General features: G+C 39.7%; 1 protein-coding gene and 1 long non-coding RNA gene across 3 annotated transcripts in view; both read left to right on the plus strand.

The window, feature by feature from the left end:
• The first annotated feature begins 229 nt into the window (after nt 1-229).
• On the plus strand, nt 230-18,845 carry BNIP3L (BCL2 interacting protein 3 like). 2 transcript variants are annotated; one of them, XM_055087338.1, is made up of 5 exons: nt 230-386; nt 7,728-7,911; nt 11,702-11,774; nt 18,454-18,557; nt 18,676-18,845. In XM_055087338.1, exons 1-5 carry the CDS (start codon nt 323-325, stop codon nt 18,827-18,829), a joined length of 579 nt encoding a protein of 192 aa, XP_054943313.1. In that variant the 5' UTR covers nt 230-322; the 3' UTR covers nt 18,830-18,845. The 2 variants fall into 2 exon arrangements, with proteins under 2 accessions (XP_054943313.1, XP_007127759.2); XM_007127697.4 differs by having other exon boundaries at nt 231-422.
• Nucleotides 18,846-20,826: 1,981 nt separating this feature from the next.
• LOC129392427 (uncharacterized) overlaps nt 20,827-24,078 on the plus strand; it is a 19,227-nt gene continuing 15,975 nt past the window's right edge. Inside the window, exons 1-2 of the long non-coding RNA XR_008618282.1 lie at nt 20,827-20,952; nt 21,071-21,220. This is a non-coding gene — a long non-coding RNA (uncharacterized lncRNA). The remainder of the gene's footprint in view (nt 20,953-21,070; nt 21,221-24,078) is intronic.

A 24,078-nucleotide genomic window follows, 5' to 3' on the forward strand; every position in this document is an offset into this window, starting at 1 on the left:
ACGTCTCCCCATCCTCTACCCCACTTCCAGCCGCATACCTCACTCCATCCGGCCGGTACAAACGACACGCAGGAATTCATTCCTGGCGCGCGCGTCAGCGTGACTCCCGCGTCTCCACGTCTGTTGCTCGCCCGGGAACGCCCCCGCCCCGCCCCGTCGCTTGTTATGTTGTCATCACGTGGCCGGGGCGGGTCCTGACGTCAGGGCCAGGGGAGGGACTGCGCAGGCGCAGAAAAGGGGGCGGGGGACTCGGCTTGTTGTGTTGCTGCCCAAGAACCAGAGACGGTCCTGCTGCGGTCGCAGCTCTTCCAGCCGCCCGACAATGTCGTCTCACTTAGTAGAGCAGCCGCCGCCCCCGCACAACAACAACAACAACTGTGAGGAAGGTGAACAGTCTCTGCCCCCACCAGCCGGCCTCAACAGTGAGTGCTGGGCCGGCGGGCTCGGTAAAGGGGATGGGGGAGGAGGAGCTGCTCGGGCCGCTGCTGCCAGCTCCGCGCGGGGAGCGGGAGGAGAAGGCAGCCTATTGGTCAAGGCCGAGGATGTGCGGATGACTGACAGCTCCGGTCACCTGTCAGGAGGAGTTGCTCCTGTCTTCCTCCAGACCTGGCTCAGCTCCCTCCTGGGGTCTTGGGTGGGGCGCTGCTTGGGTTCGCTGTTGGGCAGGGTAGGTGGGTGGGAAGACGAGGGGGTCGAGGGGATCCCACCTGTGGTGGGCCCCTGAGCGGAGCCAATCGGGGCGTGGAGAGGCGGGCCTTGGGGCGCGGGGTGGGAGGGTGGGCGGAGCGGGCCGCCAAGTGGACGTGGGCAGGGATGGGGACGTGCGGCGGGGACGCCAGGGGATGGACGCGGGCGGCGGACTGAGAGGAGGGGGCGGGCGAGGGACGGGCGGGAGGTCAAGTGTGCGGCAGGCCTTGGGCCAAGCGCGGCTGACCCCACCTCACTGGGTCGGCCTTCCCCCAGGGCTCAAAATGTGAGCCCTCTGGTTGCGTTCCTTTGTTAGCACAAGCTGGCCAGGAGAATTATTTGGTAATTTAGTGGTTACTTGTATCACGTGACGGGGAGGGGTGAGGAGGCTATACTACTTTTTTTTAAAGATGTTTCAGAGTTGCTCAAGTAATTTTTTTTTTTTTTTTTAACATTGGGGTTGTGTGTCCTGTAAACCTGCTTACGAACAGCTTCTTGAACCATCCAAGATTGCACAGGTCACGGAGTCTGGGGCAATGAATTTTCAGAAACAGGATTAAAAATACATTGGTACGCTGGGGCGGTTGAAAGTTAATGGCAGTATCGAATTACGACCAACTACAGTTGCTTTTGCTAACATTCTAGTGCTTAGACATCTTGTATCTAAGGTGATTCCCTGTTGTCTTTAAAGCTCGCTGGAAGTCTTGGAAAGGTTCTTGCCTTAACCTTCCTGTAATTTACCTTTTGAAAGAGGTGGTTGGGACAGTTAGCGTATGGCCAGATGAAGTCGTTTAAAAATCAGTTGGCTGCTTAAATGACATATAAAGGCACTGCAAGATCTTTCATCAGAGGTAGGTGTTCCAGCGTGGCCTAACAGTTATTTTAGGGAAGAGTTCCTGTCCTCACAAGATGTTTTCATTGCTTATTCTTCTTGCTCCATCTTTTGATTAGGTGATTCTTTAAATGTTGACTTTTAAAACCTTTTAAGTGTCTTATGTTCTAGAATGTAAGATTTAGATATTATTTCCCACAGTAAATTAAGATTAATTTCTGTGTGTTTTAATGTTCTTTGCTTCACATATTAATACGCATTTAAAAATTAATTACCTGTATTTAGAACCATGTGATTTTAGAACGGCAAGAAACTTTAGCGATAACTGTCCACTTTTATTTACTGGTAGAGAAACAGGTCTATTTAGAATGGATAAAAAACAAGGTTCTACTGTATAGCACAGGGAACTATATCCAATCTCTTGGGATGAACCATAATGGAAAAGATACAGAAAAAAAGAATGGGTATATGTGTATAACTGAGTCACTTTGCTCTACAGCAGGAATTAGCACAACATTGTAAATTAACTCTACTTCAATAGAAAAAAGAAAAAACAAACAGGTCTAGAGTAAAGTGTGTTGTCCAAGTTCACGGCAGGCTAGGTCCTAGAGCTGAGGTTTTACTTTCACCCGATCTAGTGTTGCTTTCAGGACACTTCTTTTCACTGGCCCACAATCCCCTGATATGTGTGTTTCTTATTCTCTCAGTGTTATGCCACCTAATGTATAGAGGTGACCTGCCTATCGATCTCTTTTTAATGTACTGTTTCTTAATTGTACTCCAGTTTTCCTGTGATACGTACAAGTTAGCTGTTTGGTTAGTACGTGTACCCGACTAAACAGAAAGCAAAGGAATTTTTTTTTTTCCTTTGACCATGTAACAGAAAAATGGGGTTGAGCTCTGTGTGATGGTTTTCCTCCGTGTCTTGACAGACCTCTGAGGTCTTTGATGTCCTTGGCCAATCAGGTACTGCTATGTTTGTATTAGCTCTTACAGAAGTGCAAGAATGCTCAGCCTGTGTGTGATATCAAAATGTTGCTTTGGGAAATCTGCTAGATAGAAAGTATTTTATTTGAGCTAGGGTGAGCTGCTTTTAAATGTTACTGAAAAGCTTTCAGATAAGTGCCATGTTTCATTATGCTCCTCTCGCCTTTTACTCTTTTTTAGCTCATTATACAACACTGGACTGAACAAAACAAGAAGCCTTATTGATTCCTTCAAGTGATTTTTGGGCACTGAGAAAAACAACTTATTCAGGCATCTAATACTATCCAAATTGCCGTTAAGTTGAAGTTGTTTGTTGCGTAAAGTTGCACAACTCTGAAAAACAGGAGATGAACTCATTGTACAGATTATCTCTGGCTTGGGATTTTATCTTTAGTTTAGGGGTCAAAGTTTTAATAGAAAATTATTGAAATATTTGGAATAATGAAACCTTTCTCTCATTTTTTTTTTTAAGTTTATCCTTGTATGGGGACTGTTCGCTTTCATTACAAATTAGTGGACAAATATCTGAACTACTTCCAAAGTTAAAAGGATATTTTCCAGTTAATAGTTTTATTCTAGAGAAAACTATCAAGTTACTTAAGAATATTGGACATTTATGTGATAAAATTCAGTAGGTAATATGAGGAAAATTATGGTAGTAATAAAATTCTTGTTGTTTCACGTATGAAGTGCAGCCTTTTTTTTTTTTTTTTTTTTTTTTTTAGTACAGCCTTTTAAATCTTTTTAAATATCTCCAGCTATGATGTACTTGCTTCCTCAGTATGGCAAGAAAGCTTTTAAGGCTATGACACATGAAACTCCAATGCCTTATAATACTGTTTTTTTTAGAAAAATGTTAGTGAATGTTCTCAGTCTGGATTCCAGCATCAGGTGCTTGAAATAAAATACATGTTTTGAGGAAAGAAAATAAGACATGATGAGATGTGTTAGCCCTGGTTAGGATGAGTTACACATGGAATTGAAAAGTTGGGGAAAGAATGAGAAATACTCTTTTTCCTTTTCTCCCTTCCCCCATTCCCTCACTGTCCTTGCAAGAGGATTAAACTGGTGGTTATAAAATTATACAGAGTAAATACAGCATACAGTCATGAATGCAATCACAATTATTGGACCAACCTTCACGAAGAACTGTATTACAGAATGTAGAAGCGTGCATCTCTGGATCCTCTTAGCAGTTCTCAGACTTAAATTAGAAAATAGCTCCTGTAGTGTGTATACGTACCACCTGGCATAAGAGAACCATTGTTAGTTTGTAAGTAGCCTTTTAATGTAATAGAGCCTCCAGTTTTTTATTTTAAAGTTTAATTATTAGGAAGGGAATTCACTCTGAGATTTTTTTTCTGCGTTGGCATTGTATTGCTTGGACAGCACAGTCCTCATGTCTTATTTCCTTTCCAAGTAAAAAGGGACCTTGTGAGGACTGGTAGTGTTAGAACGTCAAGAAATTCTGAGGCTATAAATCAGGAATGAACTAGATGAGAAAAAAGTATGTGTAGTTCAACCATTGAGAAAGATAAGTTTGAATTTTTCCACTTAAAAGATAAAGCTAGTGTGTAAACATTTTTTTTTCAGATCTAAATTTTTTAAAAAAATTCTTTATTGGAGTATAATTGCTTTAAGTATGTAAACATTTAATGGATATCTATGTCCTGACTTTTTCTGCAGAACCGATTATTTCCATAGATGATATTACTGGAACAGAATTAAGAGTTAAAGGAAATTTACCATTTTAAGGCTTTTAATGGGTATTGCCAGATTACCCAGCAGAATGTTCATGGAAGTCCTGGTTGTAATAACAAAATATTAGAAACAGTCATTTGGGTGATGATTAACCATTGCCATTTGGATAATCGTTAAAGCATGGTATATCTTTATGATGGGATGCAGTGCAGTTCCAAAGAATAAAGTAAGGCAATATATATTGACATTGAAAGACATCAACAAGTTGTTAGGTAAGAAACACTATTTACAGAAAAATATATACAGTACAATTTCATTGTTTTTATTTGTAATAACAAAAGCAAAACACAAAAAACAAAAGTATTCTCTGGGAGTCTACGTATGAAACTGTTAAAAGTACTTTCCTTTAGGAGTAGGAATGAGAGGTTGGGAGGAGAGGTATCAATTTTTTTCCTTCAGGTACTGATGTTTACATTTTCAAGGAATGCATTAATTTTGTAGTAAGAAATGTTTTTAAAAGATACTGAGTATAATTATGATAGTAACTAATACATAGCACTTGTTATGTACTCGGAACTTTTCGTTGTTTAATTCCTGTCATCTTCCCAGCAACCCTATGATGTAGATGTGGTGTTTTGTTTTTTTTTTCCACTATGTGCAGGCAACCATTTGGTGTGTGTTTTTTTTAAATTGAGATGTAAGTGACATATAGCATTATATTAGTTTCAGGTGTACAAAGTAATGATTTTATGTATTTATTCATTCATTTTGAAATGACCACCACAGTAAGTCTAGTTAACATTCATCACCACACAGAGTTACGAAAAATTTTTTTTCTTATGATGAGAACTTTTCACATCTATTCTGTTTTCTTTCAAAATTACAATACAGTTCTTAACTATAGTCACCATGCTGTACATTACATCCCCAGGACTTATTTATCTCCTGACTGGAAGTTTGTACCTTTTGATCACCTTCCGGTAGACAGTTATTATCCCTATTTTACAGATGAGAAAACTGGAACACAGAGAGGTTACTGGAACACAGAGAGGTTAAGTGACGTGTCTAGGCTGTGACAATTTGATGTGATAGAAGGGGAGTCTGGGACAACTGGACGTGATAGAAGGTAGAAGGAGAGTCTGGCTTCAGTCTGTGCTCTGAGCCACTGTGCTAATACATGCCCGATGAGTATTGTCTGCCTAGAGTAGAGATGCCTTCAGTTACGTTACAGGGTGTTAAGGCAATTACAGGTCCTTTTCACTAAGCTTTTCTGGGTGAGTCTCCTCAAGTTCCTACATCATGATTACTTACATATATTTAATGTAGAAGATGGAATTTAGATATGGGTTTGGAAGTCCTTCAAAAAAAGCAAGGTTTTGAAAACCTGATATTGTTACAGCCTTTTTTCTCTCTGATCAGCAGCTTCAAGTGAACGTTAATTGTATTTTAGAGAAGACTGGCTTCCACGGAGACCCATCTAGAACTCCTGGTTCCTTAGTTCTGCTTCTGCCAGAGCACCTCCAGCATTTCATTTTTTTCACATTGGGCTTCTGTACAAGAACTGGTCCCATTGGTGTAGAATAAATTGGACAGTCCTAGAAAGAGTGGGAGTAGAAAAAAAACAGTTTGTTCATCATATACCTCTCTCTCTGTTGCTCTTTTCGGTTAAAATATTTTGTAGAGCTCTAAATTTAGAGACGCTCGTGGTGTATTTCTTATGCATTCCAGAGGCACTCCATAAGTATTTAGTTAAATGAGCTTCAATGTTAGATCTATCTTATTAGCTTTGCTAGTTGAATTTCTTCATCCATTTTGAGTACTGCCTAGTCTGTGTCCATTTTTGTGTGTGGACAGAATGAGACCATGGAGATGTCATGGAGTTGTGTCGTTTGGCAGTACAGTCCCAAAGAATCGGGGGTGATGATGGGACTCTGACAGCCCCTGGGACCACCTTGGAGGGGAAGGAGGGAAAGGGTAACGTCACTTCTATGGAGCAAACGCTGTTCTAAGTACATTACAAATATCAGCTCTTTTAACTAGTGTATTGATGAGTATCTCCTGTTTACTAGGCACTTTACCTGTGTTGCTCTATTTAATCCTCACAGCAACCCTGGGGGGAAGGTACTATGTAATCATCTCTGTTTTACAAATGAGGAAACTGAAGCTCAGAAAGTCATAGTAAGTGGGAGAGTCAGATTTCCAACCAGGGCTACCTTTGAGCTTTTCCTTTGTAGACGGGTGATGTTGAGTTCACTTCTGGGTCTGGATTAGCGGTCATCTCATTTAGAGTGCATTTTAGGGTTTGAACCTGTTATTCTGATTTACGGATGGAAGACTGTTCTGCCACAGAACTCTTAACACTTCTGCTTGGAGTTTAGAGAAATGGCTCCACCAACCTGCCTGGTTATGTTTTCTAAAACAAAATTTGTTGTAAGGAATGGAAATTAGAAAAAAAAACACACCACTTTCTTTTTGTTACGAAGTTAGTTTATTGGCTACTGTTGTCAATGCTTATTAGAATTAAAGGACCTTCATGTAGTCAGCAAACTCATGGAGCCAGTATTTTCAAGACCAGTCCAAATTACCAGGGCCCCATCCTTTCCTGTGGCTCCACCCTCTTTGACTGTTCGCCTGAGGCAATGTCAGTGTTGCCCATAGCTGATGCCTGGTTTTCTGCCCCAAACCAACGAGGCTTCATGAAAACCCTAGAAAGTGGGAACCTGTGGGAGAGAAGAGAGAAAAGGCAAGCTTGCAAGGTATGTTTAGTGCATAGAGAAAGGAGAAGTAGAAAGAGTAAGGCATAAAGGAAGGGAAGAAGCTAATGTGTGGGATAGGGATAAAGCTTTTTTTTTAGGGTTTTTAAGAAGCATTCTCACCTGATTTAGTTAAGAGCCAGCTGCATTCATTTTATGCTCCAGACTTGCACACAAATTGAAATGTTGATGATTGGATTTAAGTTCCCTCTCCAGGAACGTCTCAGTTGTTTGTGCTAATTAAGGCTCGGTTGTTAACATACTTAGATGACCTTTATGAAGTTTCTAAATACAGGTGGAGAGGATACAATTAAATAGCCGAGGTAGATGGAGAGGATACAACTAAATAGCTGAGGTAGACTGTGGAAAAAATGTAATTAAAATATTAAACTTAAGTACGCTGTCTGGTAATAAAGTAGCTGTTTATTTTTTGAAAAGCAACCTAAAAATTTTCAATAAAGTATTTATTGTATGTAAACTAAGTTTTAACCGGAGAGAAAACTGGCTGAGAGACACATCTTCTGAGACACTCATTTTAGAGGTCCAGCTTCTTCTAAATCGGTTGATTGCACGAGCTCCTTCAGGAACAGAACTATATAGATTTTCAAACTTTTATTGCTCCTTGTTTATTTTCTTCAGAATACTTTGGCATTTGGTTTGAGGCGAGCCAGAATTCTTATCTGAATTCACCATATTCACATGCTGTGTGCACACGAGAGACTCCTGTTCTGCTGTGGTTAACTGCAGTTATCTGACTTGTCCAACAGGTTCCTGGGTGGAGCTCCCCATGAATAGCAGCAATGGCAGTGATAATGGCAATGGGAAAAACGGGGGTCTAGAACACGTACCCTCCTCATCCTCTATCCACAATGGAGACATGGAGAAGATTCTTTTGGATGCCCAACATGAATCCGGACAGAGCAGTTCAAGAGGCAGTTCTCACTGCGACAGGTAAGTGAGATCCATGTTTTGGTGGAATTCTGGAAGTGGATGGGTTGCAAGGTTACTTCCCACTAGAAAAAATAAATTGCTTACATCTTCATTTGACAGAATTTACAACTCCCGATTTCTTGCAGCATGTGTGTTTAAATCAGATAGCCAATTGACAAGGGCATGAGTGCCCACTTTTTCCTCAGATTAAGTCAGTTTCCTTAGATTGTGTCATTTTCAGATGTTTACTAGTTTAAAAGTCAGCGGTATTAATGTTTACTAACAGAATTAATCTAACTTTCTCCCATTTTCCTTTGTCCTTTCACAGCTCTCTTCCTGCCTCAAATACAGTTACCTCTGTAATCTCTGTCCTCCCTTTTAGATTGTGAGGCTTTAAAAGGCAGAGATCCTGTTTCATCTCCTCTGTACCCTTGACAGTCATGATGCTGGTATATAGTAGACATTCAGGAAATGTTTGAGTCGCAGGAACTACAAGTTGATTCAGCTTGTTGTATAGCAGTATTTGCACGGTGGAAGCACCAACTAAGGTCTGTAAAGATAGTTAATTTTGAAGGCGGCCATTGCATTTCCTTAGAGCTCAGAGGAAGTTTTGTTTCAGACCTCGTTTTTCTATATTTGGCTTGGGGAGACATTCTTCAATTAAGGACTGCATATGGTGAAAGAGTTAAGAATACAGACACATATGAGGAGAGTGAAACTGAGTTGTTAGTTTATTTTTCAGTACAAGCTTCTCTTTTTTCCACAGGGACTAGGTATTACATGACATAGTGGCATATTGAACATTCTTAGACCAGTGACAGCCATAGTATTAGCATTCTGGGGTACTGGATGATCTTCTGGCTAATTAAGAGTTCACTGTTATTGGCCATGTAGAAAATGCAGATACACGGGAAATAGACTAAGGGGACATCTAAAAATGTAAACAGTGATTCTCTCTAGGGGATGGAATGATGGCCATTTTTCTTCTTTCAGATTTTTATACTTGGTAAAAATTGTGTGTGTGGTACATATTATTTCTTACCAGAAAAAGTAGAAAAGGAGAATCAAGAGTTAAATCATGTTCGAAGTGCCTGCATGACTTACGATCCACTGATGTTACCGAGGCCGCAGAGGACTGGTCTGACGGCTCTCTGGCACGCCACCTCCCAGTCACATCACTCACGTGTCCCTGTGCTTCTGAAGAGCCAGGATGGCTCTTGTCATGAGCAGAAGCAGAGCAGATGGCTCTTCTCTGAGCAGCTTTGCCACCAATTCTGGGAGCTACGACATTAGTCTGTTTTTGAGAATCACGTTTATATTATGTTACATGTATGTTGTGAGACTCACGGATGGGTTTTCTGAAGTTTTCTGCTGCTTATGGGCTTGTTGATAAGCCTTTTATTATATGTTCAAGTACTGGTGAGTCCCTTAACCTGCTGTTCACTTGGTGCTGTCATTGAGCAGAGATAAGATCACCTGCCCGGCCTTCTGGTCACCTTATGTCATTTCTGGTTGCAGTTATACTTGTGATCAAATACGAATTCATCTTGCCGTGATCATGTTTCACTTAGGTTTCTGAACATGTAAATCGAGATGTGGCGGGTGCACTTGGACACTTTCCTGCTCTCCGCTTACACATCTTCAGGCTCTGGGTCACTGGTCACGTCTCAGGGGAGGCCTAGAACTCTAGCTCAGTAGTGCTCTCCTGGGATATCTAACACTTGAACGTTTACGAATGTCTTCACAGTTCATGTCATCTGAATTGCCAGCATCTCTAGATTTGAGGTTGTTAAGCAGTGCTTCTTGTAGGCGGAAATGTTTTAGAATTGTTGGCTATTCGTCCCCAAGCTAATTTATGTATATTTTCATACATATTTAAAAATTTAAAAATTATTCCGTCGGTATATTTTTGTCACTGTGGTGGTTGTTAGAAGAGGCCCCCTATGTGTTTTGCTTTGTGCTCCAGCCTATTGTAGGAGTTTCCAACCTACGCACTATATTCCCCCAGGGAGCTTTTAAAAATACCAGTGCACAGACCCCATCCCTAGAGAATCTCGTTCTGTTGTCAAGACATGAGAAACTTTTAAAAGCTCCCCAGCTGATCCTAACATGAGCCAGGATAATAATGCATCCCAAATGGGTCAGTCTACCAGTGAAATGTTGAGTATTTGTCTAAGTGAGCTTGGTGCCAGTGGTAAGAAGAGTGTAAAGTAGAGCTGTGCTTCTCTTGGATTTTTGACTTGGTCATTCGGCTGCCTTGACCTGGTCATGGCTCTGTAAGGCTGGTCCTTAACTTGATCTCTGGCTGTGAATCCAACAGTGTTATGAGCATAATAACAGTACACTGAGGACAAGAGTCCCTCGTTCTACTTGGTTCCTGTGCTATACCCTGAGATTTCTCGTTCAAGACAAAAATTTTCTAAATACAATAATATGGTGGTTTGGTATGGAACCAGTTTTTCACTTTTCCTTCCCCCATTTAAGAATCTCCTACATCAGTTATAATACTCAGAGACCGGTGATCTTACTTACTTTCCAGTCAGTTTCACCAGCATCTCTATATATTACCATTATACACATGCTCTTGACAGCGTTGATAGTTAATATCTATTCCTTTGAACAAGTTCAGCCTGGAGCATCCTTCATGCCCACTTGAGTTTACATTTGGGGAGGTGGGGTGTGTAGTGAAAGATCTAGTGACTCGCTGTGGTTACACAAGGAATCATTGATAAAGCTCAGAATAGCACTTAGCACGTTGTATTCATCTCTTGTATCAAGTACAGCTTGTGACCATGTATCTTTGTCTAAAAATTTGTCTGTAAATTTTTATAGTTCTGGGAATATATCTTGTACTTGTTAAAGGTTATCACTTGCTATAAGTTTCTATAATTCACTCTGAAATATCTCAAAGTCAGTATTTCAAAAATAAGTAAAATAGTGGCTCTCAAACGGTTTGGTCTCAGTACTCCTTTACACTCGTAATAACTATTGGGGACCCCAAAGATCTTTTGTTTATGTGGGTTATATATTTTGATATTTACTATATTAGAAATTAAAACTGAGAACATTAAAAAAATATGTATTCATTCAACAATAAGCCTATTACATGTTAACATGAGTAACTTTTTTAAACAAAAATTATCTGTTTTCCATAACCAAAAAAATTTGTAAGAATAGTGGCATTGTCTTACATTTATGCAAATCTCTTTAATATCTGGCTTAATAGAAAACAGCTGGATTCTCACCTGCTTTTACATTCTTTCTGTTGTGCTATTACACATAATTTAGCCTTTGGAAATTTTCACTGTACACGCATGGCAAAATGAGAATGAAAAAGGCAAATAAATCCTGATAGTATTATGAAAACAATTTTAACCTCAAAGACCCTTTGAAAGAGTCATTAAGAGCTGCTTTCACACTTTGAGAATAGCTGGTGAATTGTTTAACGATGAAAGAACTTTGAGAAAAAGAACCCCAAACTAGAGTCTCTGAATTTGAAGATCATTTTACATTTATTGGAAAAAGAGTAAAAATAAGAAAATGTGACAGTCTTGTGTCTTTAGGTAGTATTTCCGTTGCAGATTTATCATTGCAAAGGAATTTATCACCACTGAAAAATTCTAGAACATTTGGAAGTAAGGGTGCTCAATTTCATTTTTTCTTACATGGGGTTATGGTGTACTTTCTGATTTGCTGCTTTTTCAAAGACATACCACTATAACTTTTAATTTTCTAATTTCCAGTAGAGGCTAATTTATTTGACAAAATGAGAATGAAAACTAATGGCTATAAATGTGTCTTTCTCTTCTAGCCCTTCCCCACAAGAAGATGGGCAGATCATGTTTGATGTGGAAATGCACACCAGCAGGGACCATAGCTCTCAGGTGTGTGTGTATGTTTGTTTATTTTTCCGATTTGCATTAGATAATTAGGAAAAATGCAAATCTCTAAGTCTGTTTTGCTGAAATACAGTAAAGACTATGAAGACTTTAAAAAATAGTTTGAACAATGGAATATTACTCAGCCATAAAAAAGAATGAAATAATGTCATTTGTAGCAACGTAGATGGACCTAGACATTGTCATACTGAATGAAGTAAGTCAGAGAAAGACAGATATCATATGATATTGTTTATTTGTGGAATCTTAAAAAATGGTATAAATGAACTTATTTACAGAACAGAAATAGAGTCACAGATGTAGAAAACAAACTTATGGTTACCGGGGGGAAAGGGAGGGAGGGATAAATTGGGAGACTGGGATTGACATATACACACAACTATATATAAAATAGGTAACTAATAAGGACCTACTGTAGAGCCCAAGGAACTCTTCTCAGTAGTCTACAATGACCTATATGGGAAAAGAATCTAAAAAGAGTGGATACATGTTTATGTATAACTGATTCATTTTGCTGTACACCTGAAACTAACACAACATTCACAACATTTTAAATCAACTATACTCCAATAAAAATTTTAGAAAAATACTTTGAAGCCATTTTAAGTTATGCAGTTTCTGATGTTGGAATTTATGCTACTGTGGTTGTCGTGGTGCTCCTTTACAACTAAGAATTTTGGGTCTAAAAGAATTGGGAAATTCTTGTCTATAATGTGTCATTACAGTATTCCAGGCTAGTTTCTTGAGTTTATAAATAGAAAACTGAGGCACATGTCTTATAAATGAGATGGAAGGTTGTTGTAGAACCAGGTGTGAAAACTTTTTTGCGTCTGAAATCAAATCAAGCTAGAGACAAAATTCACCCAAATTATGCAGGATTCCTTAAGGTAAAGAAGTTAAATAAAGTTTCACTAGGAGTTGACATTGTTGGAAATATAGATGGATATAGTATTGAAAGCTACAAAGGTTTTTATTGTAAAACTTGGGATAAATAAATAATTGTCATTAATGATTTAGAATGTTCATAGCCAGCCCTTGACTTTATTGATGTGTCAGATCACCTGCAAGTGTCAGAGTGCAAGTTCTTTTTTTAAAAATAAATTTATTTTTTTTATTTATTTTTGGCTGTGTTGGGTCTTCACTGCTGTGCCTGGGCCTTCTCTAGTTGTGGTGAGCAAGGGCTACTCTTCGTTGTGGTGCGCGGGCTTCTCATTGCAGTGGCTTCTCTTGTTGTGGAGCCCGTACGGGCTCTAGGCATGCGGGCTTCAGTAGTTGTGGCACGTGGGCTCAGGAGTTGTGGCTCGCGGGCTCTAGAGCGCAGGCTCAGGAGTTGTGGCGCATGGGCTTAGTTGCCCTGCGGCATGTGGGATCTTCCCGGACCAGGGCTCGAACCCGTGTCCTCTGCATTGGCAGGCAGATTCTTAACCACTGAGCCACCAGGGAAGCCCAAGAGTGTAAATTCTTGAGAACAGGAGGCATTGTTTTTTTCTCCCATGTTAAGGTACTTGAAGAATATATGTTGAATGAATGTTTGAATGAATGCTAACAAAATCTTTGTTTTGTGGAGTTCTCACTGTGCAGTGTCCTGGCTCCCTTTGCACTGGAAATATTTTGCATGTTACCTTGGTTCTACCCAGTATTCTTTCTGTTTAGGAAGCTGCACACTTTCTCCCTGCGTTGACTGTGCTTTATTTGTGCTGTTTTCTGAAACCTAGAAACTCTATGGGACGGAATACTAATTTATTTTATGATGAACTTTATACTGTAGAGAAACTTGTAGTAGCAAGGCTGTCACATAGGAAGTTGGCTGACTGGAATTGTGGAATTGCTCACTTACGTCTGTCAGTTTTGTCATGTGCAGTAAGCTATAGCTAATAAAGAGGAGAATATAATATAAAGTTTCCATGGGAAAAAAGTGTACTAAGGAATCCCAAGATGGAGAAATGAAATTAATTCTTTGCTGCAGTCTTTCCTGAGGAAGATGTCTCCATCATATTGCCTTTTGTACAGACAAGTTGAAAATCCGGAGTAGCATTTCCCAAAATGTGTTTTGAGGAACATTTGCTTAATGGGACGGTCCATAAAATAGTTCTGAAGTCAAATAAGCGGGAAATACTGCAGCCTCTGGGCTCGCTGACCCTCCCACTCCAGTAGTCACAGTGCACAGTAGCATATTAAAGGCTCTTGACAATTCCTGACGTAAAGAAATCTGTTGACTTAAACCAAGTACAGTCATTCCTCGGTATCCTCAGGGGATTGGTTCCAAGACGCCCCCCACCCCCTCCAATATCACAATCCGAGGCTGCTCAAGTCCATTATATAAACTGGAGTAGTGCAGTCAGCCCTCCATATTCACAATGTGTGACCCACAGATGCTGAGCCCCGGCTGTGTTTCCCAAGCCTATTTGACCTTAGACCTCCCTACCCTTCCACACATACCTTTCTCCCCTAATAATCTACCTAATAACTAAAAACCACAGAGAAGAGCTGTCCCGGCTCATGGGATGGCACGTGTACAATTAGGCTCACCTGAGAATTGAATTTTAAGTGGAATTGTAGAGCGGACTGTATCCATCCTAGAATTCCCAAGGAATTTGTGAAATTTGGGAGAGAAAAGGGAAGATTTTGCTCTCTGTGTCAGATTACGATAGGATTGCTAGTGTGATCCCTATTCAGAAATAAGTACCTAAGAGAGCACTGGTTATCATCAAGCCTTGGGTAAATGATAGTAACAGTCAGATCAGTTTATTTATTTATTTATTTATTTTTGACTGTGCTGGGTCTTTGTTGCTGCGAGCGGGCTTTCTCTGGTTGTGGCGAGCGGGGGCTACTCTTCATTGTGGTGCGTGGGCTTCTCATTGTGGTGGCTTCTCTTGTTGTGGAGCACGGGCTCTAGGCACGCGGACTTCAGTAGTTGCGGCATGTGGGCTCAGTAGTTGTGGCTCGTGGGCTCTAGGACGCAGGCTCAGTAGTTGTGGCACACAGGCTTAGTTGCTCCGTGGCATGTGGGATCTTCCTGGACCAGGGCTCAAACCTGTGTCCCCTGGCGGACTTCAGTAGTTGCGGCATGTGGGCTCAGTAGTTGTGGCTCGTGGGCTCTAGAACGCAGGCTCAGTAGTTGTGGCGCACAGGCTTAGTTGCTCTGCGTCATGTGGGATCTTCCCGGGCCAGGGCTCAAACCTGTGTCCCCTGCATTGGCAGGCAGATTCTTAACCACTGAGCCACCAGGGAAGTCCAGATCAGTCCATTTAAACCAGGTTACGTTTTTGAAAAAGCAATCTAACTCCTATAAGAAAAACATTATATCCTTTAGAGTAAGACTTTTAGTAAGAGAGAAATCAATAGGAATAATATACTTGAACTTTCAAAAAGCCTATTACATTGCTTGTTTTTAATTGAAGAAATGATAATTCAAAAATTAGTTACTTTAGGGTTTGGGAAGGTGGATTTTTTTTTCATGAATTAGAAGGAAGCTTAGGGTTAGGAAACAGTTAAAAACAGTTAATAAAGGACTTAATGGTACTTGCTCTTATTGAATTTTTTAGATTGTCTACATGAGGAATATATGACATTTTTAGCTTTTTTAGGAGGAGGAAGGAAAGGAGCTAATATTTACTAGATATATTCCAGGTGCGAAATTTTTTTTTTTTTTAATTTTTTCCCACTGTAATGTTCTCAGTCCAGTGAAAGAGGTGACATAATGCCCATGAATGAATTGGAAAAAAATGAAGCTTTGTCTTAATTAAGTTACTTACCTAAGATCAAAAGCAAGTAAGTGATAGAGTCAGGACTGAAACCAGGGCTGTCTGGGCCTGTGGCCCCTGTTCTACTAAAATAAGTCGATGAATGGGATTGATTTCAGAAGAGCTCACAAGGTCGTGAGAATGAACTAAAACATGTCTGGTGAGTCGTGGTACAAGGAAGCCTAAGGTGTAATGCATTTAGGAAAAAGTTGTTCAAACTGGACTTTTAGGATGATGGTCCTCAAGAGTCAGTTTTGTAGCAGAAAATAGACGATAGATTTTCTCTCAGAGACGTTTTTCAGTGTGTTTCTGGGACCAAATAGGCCAGCACAGAGTCGGGTGTCATTGGAAGATGATACAAACTGAAAATGTCTTCCTTTTCCTTCCTGTAAAACTGTGGTTTATCTGCTCTGTGCTATGTAGTTTAATATCCACATTTAGAGACCTAAGAGAGCTTGAGGTGGGCCAGAGAAGGAAAATGTAAGTGATTAGAAGGTAAGGGACTGCCCATGGTAATAGGCCGAAATGATCAGAATCTTCTGTCTGAATAGATGTAGGTGTGGAGCGAGGGTTATTGATTTGGATAAAGGCATGAATATTACTTCATTAGACTAAGTGCATTTTTACCATATTGTGAAATTCCAAGAATCAGAAGGCAATTTATAAAGCCTAAAGCTGGCAAATTTAAGATTAATAAAAGGAAGCACAGGGTAGTAGTGAATGAGGAGAGCTTACAGTCCTTATTCTTAAGGTAAGCATTCTAAACTGATCTGGGAAGTTTTTGGTTTTTTTAAAATAATAGCCCAAAGATCATCATCTTTAAAAAATTAGAATAAAATCTTATTATATTTTCATTCTTTTGGAAAGTATGAAATACTAGCTTGTTCACACATTTAAACTTAAATCTTTGAGCAGTTGTAGAAGCGATATTTAAGACCAATGTTGGAAACTGAACAGAAGTGACCTGCAGTGTGTTGAATGAGGTATTGTGTGGCACAGGCTGATCTATAAGTAAATTGTAACAATTTATCGTTTTTGATTTAGGGTGTTTTCAGATTACTCCAGAGAGCCAACTCATGATTCTGAGTAATCTCAATACTCAGTGGAACAAGCTTAATCCTAAAGGCTACATTATGTCATTCAATGGTATTTGCCAAGTCCAGCAGAACTAAATAAGAATGATAGTACCAGAGGAGCAAAAATCCACAGGGATTTTACTTTCTGTTTGATAGCAAAAGGGACCATCTATATCTAGAGATTCTCTGAAGCTACCTTCCTGGAGCAGCTGTTTCATAGAGAATTTTCATAACTACCTACAAAAAAGAATGAAAGTTTGAATTCTATCCAAACAAAATAACAAATCAAAATAATTATTAGCTTTGAGACCCTTTGGTTTGAAGTCATAGCATTACATTCTTTAAAACTGAATAAATAATGCTGTGTCATTTTTTTAGGAATTTCTCTTCCCTGTGGGGTCTGTGGAAAGAGAAGCTATTGGAAATTTTGATTGTTCTTAGCCTGAAATTTTAGGTTATTATCATTAGCAAGGAAAAGGACTTTTTAAATTTATTTGATGTGAGAGATGTCCAGTTCTTACTCTGTGTTAAATAAATTACTCTTAAAACTTTTGGCTTGGGCTTCCCTGGTGGCACAGTGGTTGAGAGTCCACCTGCCGATGCAGGGGACACGGGCTCGTGCCCCGGTCTGGGAAGATCCCACATGCCGCGAAGCGGCTGAGCCCGTGAACCATGGCCGCTGGGCCTGCACGTCCGGAGCCTGTGCTCCACAACGGTAGAGGCCACAACAGTGAGAGGCTCGCGTACCACAAAAAAAAAACAAAAACAAAAAACTTTTGGCTTAAGTAGTTTTGAGTAAACCTTGGAAAATGTTTGGATAGCAATTTGTCTAAAAATCTCCTTCTAGGGTAAAACCTAATGCCTAAGAGTGGAGGCTATAGAGACCATTTGCCTGGGTTTGAATACTGGCCCTGCTACTTACCGCTTATAGAAACTTGGGCAGTCACTTAATTTATGTCTCGGATTCCTCATCTGTAGAATGGAATAGTAATAGTTCCTTTTGTTTACAGGATTGTTGTAAGGTAAAGGTTAATGCATGTAAAGTGCTTAGACTGATGCTTGTTTCTTGATAAATGCTTAATAAATACTAGTTACTTTAAGTTATTATAAATTGTTTACTTCCTCAGCCCAACTCCCAGTTATTTATTTTCTCATTACTTTATATTTGTTAGCATATACTTTTTGATGTTCCCCTTTGTTTTTAATTATGAAAAATTTTGAATGCATACAGAAGTAAAGAGGACATTACAATGGCCCTTCATACACGTATCACCCAGATTCAACGATTATCAATGTTTTCCACACTTTAGTTACACTATATCCGCAAATATACTTTTTTCAGATTCATATTCTTTTTTTTTTTAATGGAGGAATAATTCAAATCTCAGGTTCATATTCTGTGTTTAGACATAACAGTGAAACTCACTCAAGTTTTTTTTTTTTTTTTTTTGCGGTACGCGGGCCTCTCACTGTTGTGGCCTCTCCCGTTGCGGAGCACAGGCTCCGGACGCGCAGGCTCAGCGGCCATGGCTCACGGGCCTAGCCGCTCAGCGACATGTGGTATCCTCCTGGACCGGGGCACGAACCCGTGTCCTCTGCATCGGCAGGCGGACTCTCAACCACTGCGCCACCAGGGAAGCCCCTGAAGTTTTTTTTAAGATATTAAATACTCTGATCTTGGATCATTTTGTCAGCCTTTTTGGAAAAATGACATCTTTCTTACATAAAAATTATTGATGCACAAGCTTATGATTTTTGTATATTTTCTGTCTAGATTTGTCTTCTGTAGTAGGAAGGATCAGTCTTCCTTTTCTCCTTTTTTAAAATGTGAATTCTCCTTTACAGTCAGAAGAAGAAGTTGCAGAAGGAGAGAAAGAAGTGGATGCTTTGAAGAAAAGTGTAGACTGGGTGTCCGACTGGTCCAGTAGACCTGAAAACATTCCACCTAAGTAAGTCAGTACATGGTTCTGTGCAGTGGACACAGTGCATGTAGTGTGGGCCTGCTAATTCCCGAGATATTTTCAGCAAATGCATTTCTGACACCTGCCTCTGCATTTCTTCCCCCAGGGAGTTCCACTTCAGGCACCCTAAACGTTCCGTTTCCTTAAGCATGAGAAAAAGTGGAGCCATGAAGAAAGGGGGGATTTTCTCTGCAGAATTTCTTAAGGTGTTCATTCCATCTCTCTTCCTTTCCCATGTTTTGGCTTTGGGGCTAGGGTAAGTACTGGTCAATGCCTAAAGTTTCTTCCATTCATTTTATTCACAGATTTTATTTCCAGCTGTAAGAAATATACGTGAAAGCAGTTTGTGTTGTTGTCCTTTTAATGTTTCAGCGCAAGTGGGGTGAACTTAAAAGAATTATTGAAGTCAATTCACTTTTGGTATATAGGGTTCCCCCGCTCTCTGAAAGCAAAGCATGTCTGTGAAACCTTCCGTAAGCTGAAATGGTGTAAAGCGAAGAAGCAGTTACCTTAGGACACATCTTGCTAACTGATGCACAACATACATTGAGATAAAGCACAGATGCTCACAGATGCAGTTCAAAGCTATGGCAGCTGGATGCTGAGGTGCTGAGTGTGGTTCCTGGGAAGGAGGCGCTCTCACTGCTCGGAGTGTGCTTCCTCTGTAACAGCTTGCTGCAGAACCATCGCTGAACACTGTTCACTTTTTGCCCTTTTTTATAAAAGTGAAAATCCTCTTCGAATTTCTTTCAGTTATTGAAAACAGGTACTAACATAAGTCTAACCTACATAACGAAGTAATGAAAAGCAAACTTTCGAAAAGCGGGGGATACCTATCCAATAAGCATTTTTAAGAGTAGAGTTTTTTCTTATTTGAAAATAAGTTGTTCATATGATTTACTACCCTAAATGTTCATTTTAAAGTGAGCTCTTCTATATTTGATTTTTCTTTTTGGGTTTTGTTGTTGTTGTTGTTTATAAATTACTCAAGATAAGCTGAGTTTTAAAGTAAATTAATCTTTAGTGTATAAAGTTGGTGTTGATGTGAGCATTTCTCCTTCCCAAATGGGAAAATACACCATTTTATTGAGTAGTCCTTGAGTGCAACTGGAAAGCTGGTTGGGGTTACTACTGTTTTCTCTTTGTATTGACAGCATTTTTCTTTCCTTCTAAAATTGACCCCACATTTACCTGCAATTCATTAATTTTTCAGGGATTTCTTTTTTTTTTTTTAATAGATCTTTATTGGAGTATAATTGCTTCACAGTACTGTGTTAGTTTCGGTTGCACAACAAAGCGCATCAGCCATATGCATACACATGTCCCCATATCCCCTCCCTCTTGAGCCTCCCTCCCCGCCTCCCTATCCCACTCCTCTAGGTCATCGCAAAGCACTGATTGCGTCTGCCTGTGCTGTGCTGCTGCTTCCCACCAGCCAACTATTTTACATTCAATAGTGTATATATTTCGACGCTACTCTCACTTTGCCCCAGCTTGGCCCTCCCACCCCATGTCCTCAAGTCCATTTGCTATGTCTACCTCCTTATTCCTGCCCTGCAACTAGGTTCATCAGTAACATTTTCTTTTTTTTACATTCCATATACATGCGTTAGCATATGGTATTTGTTTTTCTCTTTCTGACGTACTTCACTCTGTATGACAGACTCTCAGGTCCATCCACCTCATTACAAATAACTCAATTTCGTTTCTTTTTATGGCTGAGTAATATTCCATTGTATATATGTGCCACATCTTTATCCATTCATCTGTCAATGGACGTTTAGGTTGGTTCCATATCCTGGCTATTGTAAATAGTGCTACAGTGAACATTGTGGTACTTGTCTCTTTTTGAATTATGGTTTTCTCAGGGTATATGTCCAGCAGTGGGATTTCTGGGTCTTATGGTAGTTCTATTTTTAGTTTTTTAAGGAACCTCCATACTGTTCTCCATAGTGGCTGTATCAGTTTACAGTCCCACCAACAGTGCAAGAGGGTTCCCTTTTCTCCACACCCTCTCCAGCATTTATTGTTTGTAAATTTTTTGATGATGGCCATTCTGACTGGCGTGAGGTGATACCTCATTGTAGTTTTGATTTGCATTTCTTCTGATCTTGGATCATTTTGTCAGCCTTTTTGGAAAAATGACATCTTTCTTACATAAAAATTATTGATGCACAAGCTTATGATTTTTGTATATTTTCTGTCTAGATTTGTCTTCTGTAGTAGGAAGGATCAGTCTTCCTTTTCTCCTTTTTTAAAATGTGAATTCTCCTTTACAGTCAGAAGAAGAAGTTGCAGAAGGAGAGAAAGAAGTGGATGCTTTGAAGAAAAGTGTAGACTGGGTGTCCGACTGGTCCAGTAGACCTGAAAACATTCCACCTAAGTAAGTCAGTACATGGTTCTGTGCAGTGGACACAGTGCATGTAGTGTGGGCCTGCTAATTCCCGAGATATTTTCAGCAAATGCATTTCTGACACCTGCCTCTGCATTTCTTCCCCCAGGGAGTTCCACTTCAGGCACCCTAAACGTTCCGTTTCCTTAAGCATGAGAAAAAGTGGAGCCATGAAGAAAGGGGGGATTTTCTCTGCAGAATTTCTTAAGGTGTTCATTCCATCTCTCTTCCTTTCCCATGTTTTGGCTTTGGGGCTAGGGTAAGTACTGGTCAATGCCTAAAGTTTCTTCCATTCATTTTATTCACAGATTTTATTTCCAGCTGTAAGAAATATACGTGAAAGCAGTTTGTGTTGTTGTCCTTTTAATGTTTCAGCGCAAGTGGGGTGAACTTAAAAGAATTATTGAAGTCAATTCACTTTTGGTATATAGGGTTCCCCCGCTCTCTGAAAGCAAAGCATGTCTGTGAAACCTTCCGTAAGCTGAAATGGTGTAAAGCGAAGAAGCAGTTACCTTAGGACACATCTTGCTAACTGATGCACAACATACATTGAGATAAAGCACAGATGCTCACAGATGCAGTTCAAAGCTATGGCAGCTGGATGCTGAGGTGCTGAGTGTGGTTCCTGGGAAGGAGGCGCTCTCACTGCTCGGAGTGTGCTTCCTCTGTAACAGCTTGCTGCAGAACCATCGCTGAACACTGTTCACTTTTTGCCCTTTTTTATAAAAGTGAAAATCCTCTTCGAATTTCTTTCAGTTATTGAAAACAGGTACTAACATAAGTCTAACCTACATAACGAAGTAATGAAAAGCAAACTTTCGAAAAGCGGGGGATACCTATCCAATAAGCATTTTTAAGAGTAGAGTTTTTTCTTATTTGAAAATAAGTTGTTCATATGATTTACTACCCTAAATGTTCATTTTAAAGTGAGCTCTTCTATATTTGATTTTTCTTTTTGGGTTTTGTTGTTGTTGTTGTTTATAAATTACTCAAGATAAGCTGAGTTTTAAAGTAAATTAATCTTTAGTGTATAAAGTTGGTGTTGATGTGAGCATTTCTCCTTCCCAAATGGGAAAATACACCATTTTATTGAGTAGTCCTTGAGTGCAACTGGAAAGCTGGTTGGGGTTACTACTGTTTTCTCTTTGTATTGACAGCATTTTTCTTTCCTTCTAAAATTGACCCCACATTTACCTGCAATTCATTAATTTTTCAGGGATTTCTTTTTTTTTTTTTAATAGATCTTTATTGGAGTATAATTGCTTCACAGTACTGTGTTAGTTTCGGTTGCACAACAAAGCGCATCAGCCATATGCATACACATGTCCCCATATCCCCTCCCTCTTGAGCCTCCCTCCCCGCCTCCCTATCCCACTCCTCTAGGTCATCGCAAAGCACTGATTGCGTCTGCCTGTGCTGTGCTGCTGCTTCCCACCAGCCAACTATTTTACATTCAATAGTGTATATATTTCGACGCTACTCTCACTTTGCCCCAGCTTGGCCCTCCCACCCCATGTCCTCAAGTCCATTTGCTATGTCTACCTCCTTATTCCTGCCCTGCAACTAGGTTCATCAGTAACATTTTCTTTTTTTTACATTCCATATACATGCGTTAGCATATGGTATTTGTTTTTCTCTTTCTGACGTACTTCACTCTGTATGACAGACTCTCAGGTCCATCCACCTCATTACAAATAACTCAATTTCGTTTCTTTTTATGGCTGAGTAATATTCCATTGTATATATATTGTAGTTTTGATTTGCATTTCTCTAATAATTAGTGATGTTGAGCATCTTTTCATGTGCCTCTTGGCTATCTGTTTGTCTTCCTTGGTGAAATGTCTATTTAGGTCTTCCACCCATTTTTTAACTGGATTGTTTGTTTTTTTGATACTGAGCTCCATGAGCTCTTTGTATATTTTAGAGATTAATCCTTGTCTGTTGTTTCATTTGCAAATATTTTCTCCTATTTTGAGGGTTGTCTTTTTGTCTTGTTTATGCTTTCCTTTGCTGTGCAAAAGCTTTTAAGTCCCATTTGTTTATTTTTGTTTTTATTTCTGTTACTCTAGGAGGTGGGCCAAAAAAAATCTTGCTGTAGTTTATGTCTAAGAGTGTTCTTCCTATGTTTCCCTCTTAAGAGTTTTATAATGTCTGGTCTTACATTTAGGTCTTTAATCCCATTTGGAGTTTATTTTTGTGTATGGTGTTAAGTAGGGTTCTAATTTCATTCTTTTGCATGTAGCTGTCCAGTTTCCCCAGCACTGAAGAGGCTGTCTTTTCTCCATTGTATGTTCTTGCCTCCTTTGTCGTAAATTAGGTGCCCATACGTGTGTGGGTTTATCTCTGGGCATTCTATCCTGTACCATTGATCTATATTTCTGTTTTTGTGCCAGTACCATACTGTCTTGATTACTGTAGCTTTTCGGTATAGTTTGAAATGGGGGAGCCTCATTCCTCCAACTCCATTTTTCTTTCTCAAGATTGCTTTGGCTATTCGGGGTCTTTTGTGTTTCCATATGAATTGTAAGATTTTTTTGTTCTAATTCTGTGAAGAATGCCATTGGTAGTTTGATAGGGTTTGCATTGAAACTGTAGATTGCTTTGGGTAGTATAGTCATTTTCACAATATTGATTCTTCCAATCCAAGAACATGGTATATTTCTCCATCTGTTCATGTCAATTTTGTATTCTGCAACCTTACCAAATTCATTGATTAGTTCTAGTAGTCTTCTGGTGGCATCTTTAGGATCTTCTGTGTGTAGTATCATGTCATCAGCAGACAGTGACAGCTTTACTTCTTCTTTTCCAATTTTGTATTCCTTTTATTTCTTCTTTGATTGCTGTGGCTAGGACTTCCAAAACTATGTTGAATAAGAGTGGTGAGAGGGATATCCTTCTCTTGTTCCTGATCTTAGTGGAAATGCTTTCAGTTTTTCACTCTTGAGTATGATGCTTGCTGTGGGTTTGTTATATATGGCCTTTATTATGTTGAGGTAGGTTCCCTCTATGCCCATTTTCTGAAGAGCTTCTTTCATAAATGCGTGTTGAATTTTGTCAAAAGCTTTTTCTGCATCTATTGAGATGATCATATGGTTTTTATTCCTTAATTTGTTAATG

Source organism: Physeter macrocephalus, chromosome 9, assembly GCF_002837175.3.
Source record: "Physeter macrocephalus isolate SW-GA chromosome 9, ASM283717v5, whole genome shotgun sequence".
Lineage (NCBI taxonomy): Eukaryota > Metazoa > Chordata > Mammalia > Artiodactyla > Physeteridae > Physeter > Physeter macrocephalus.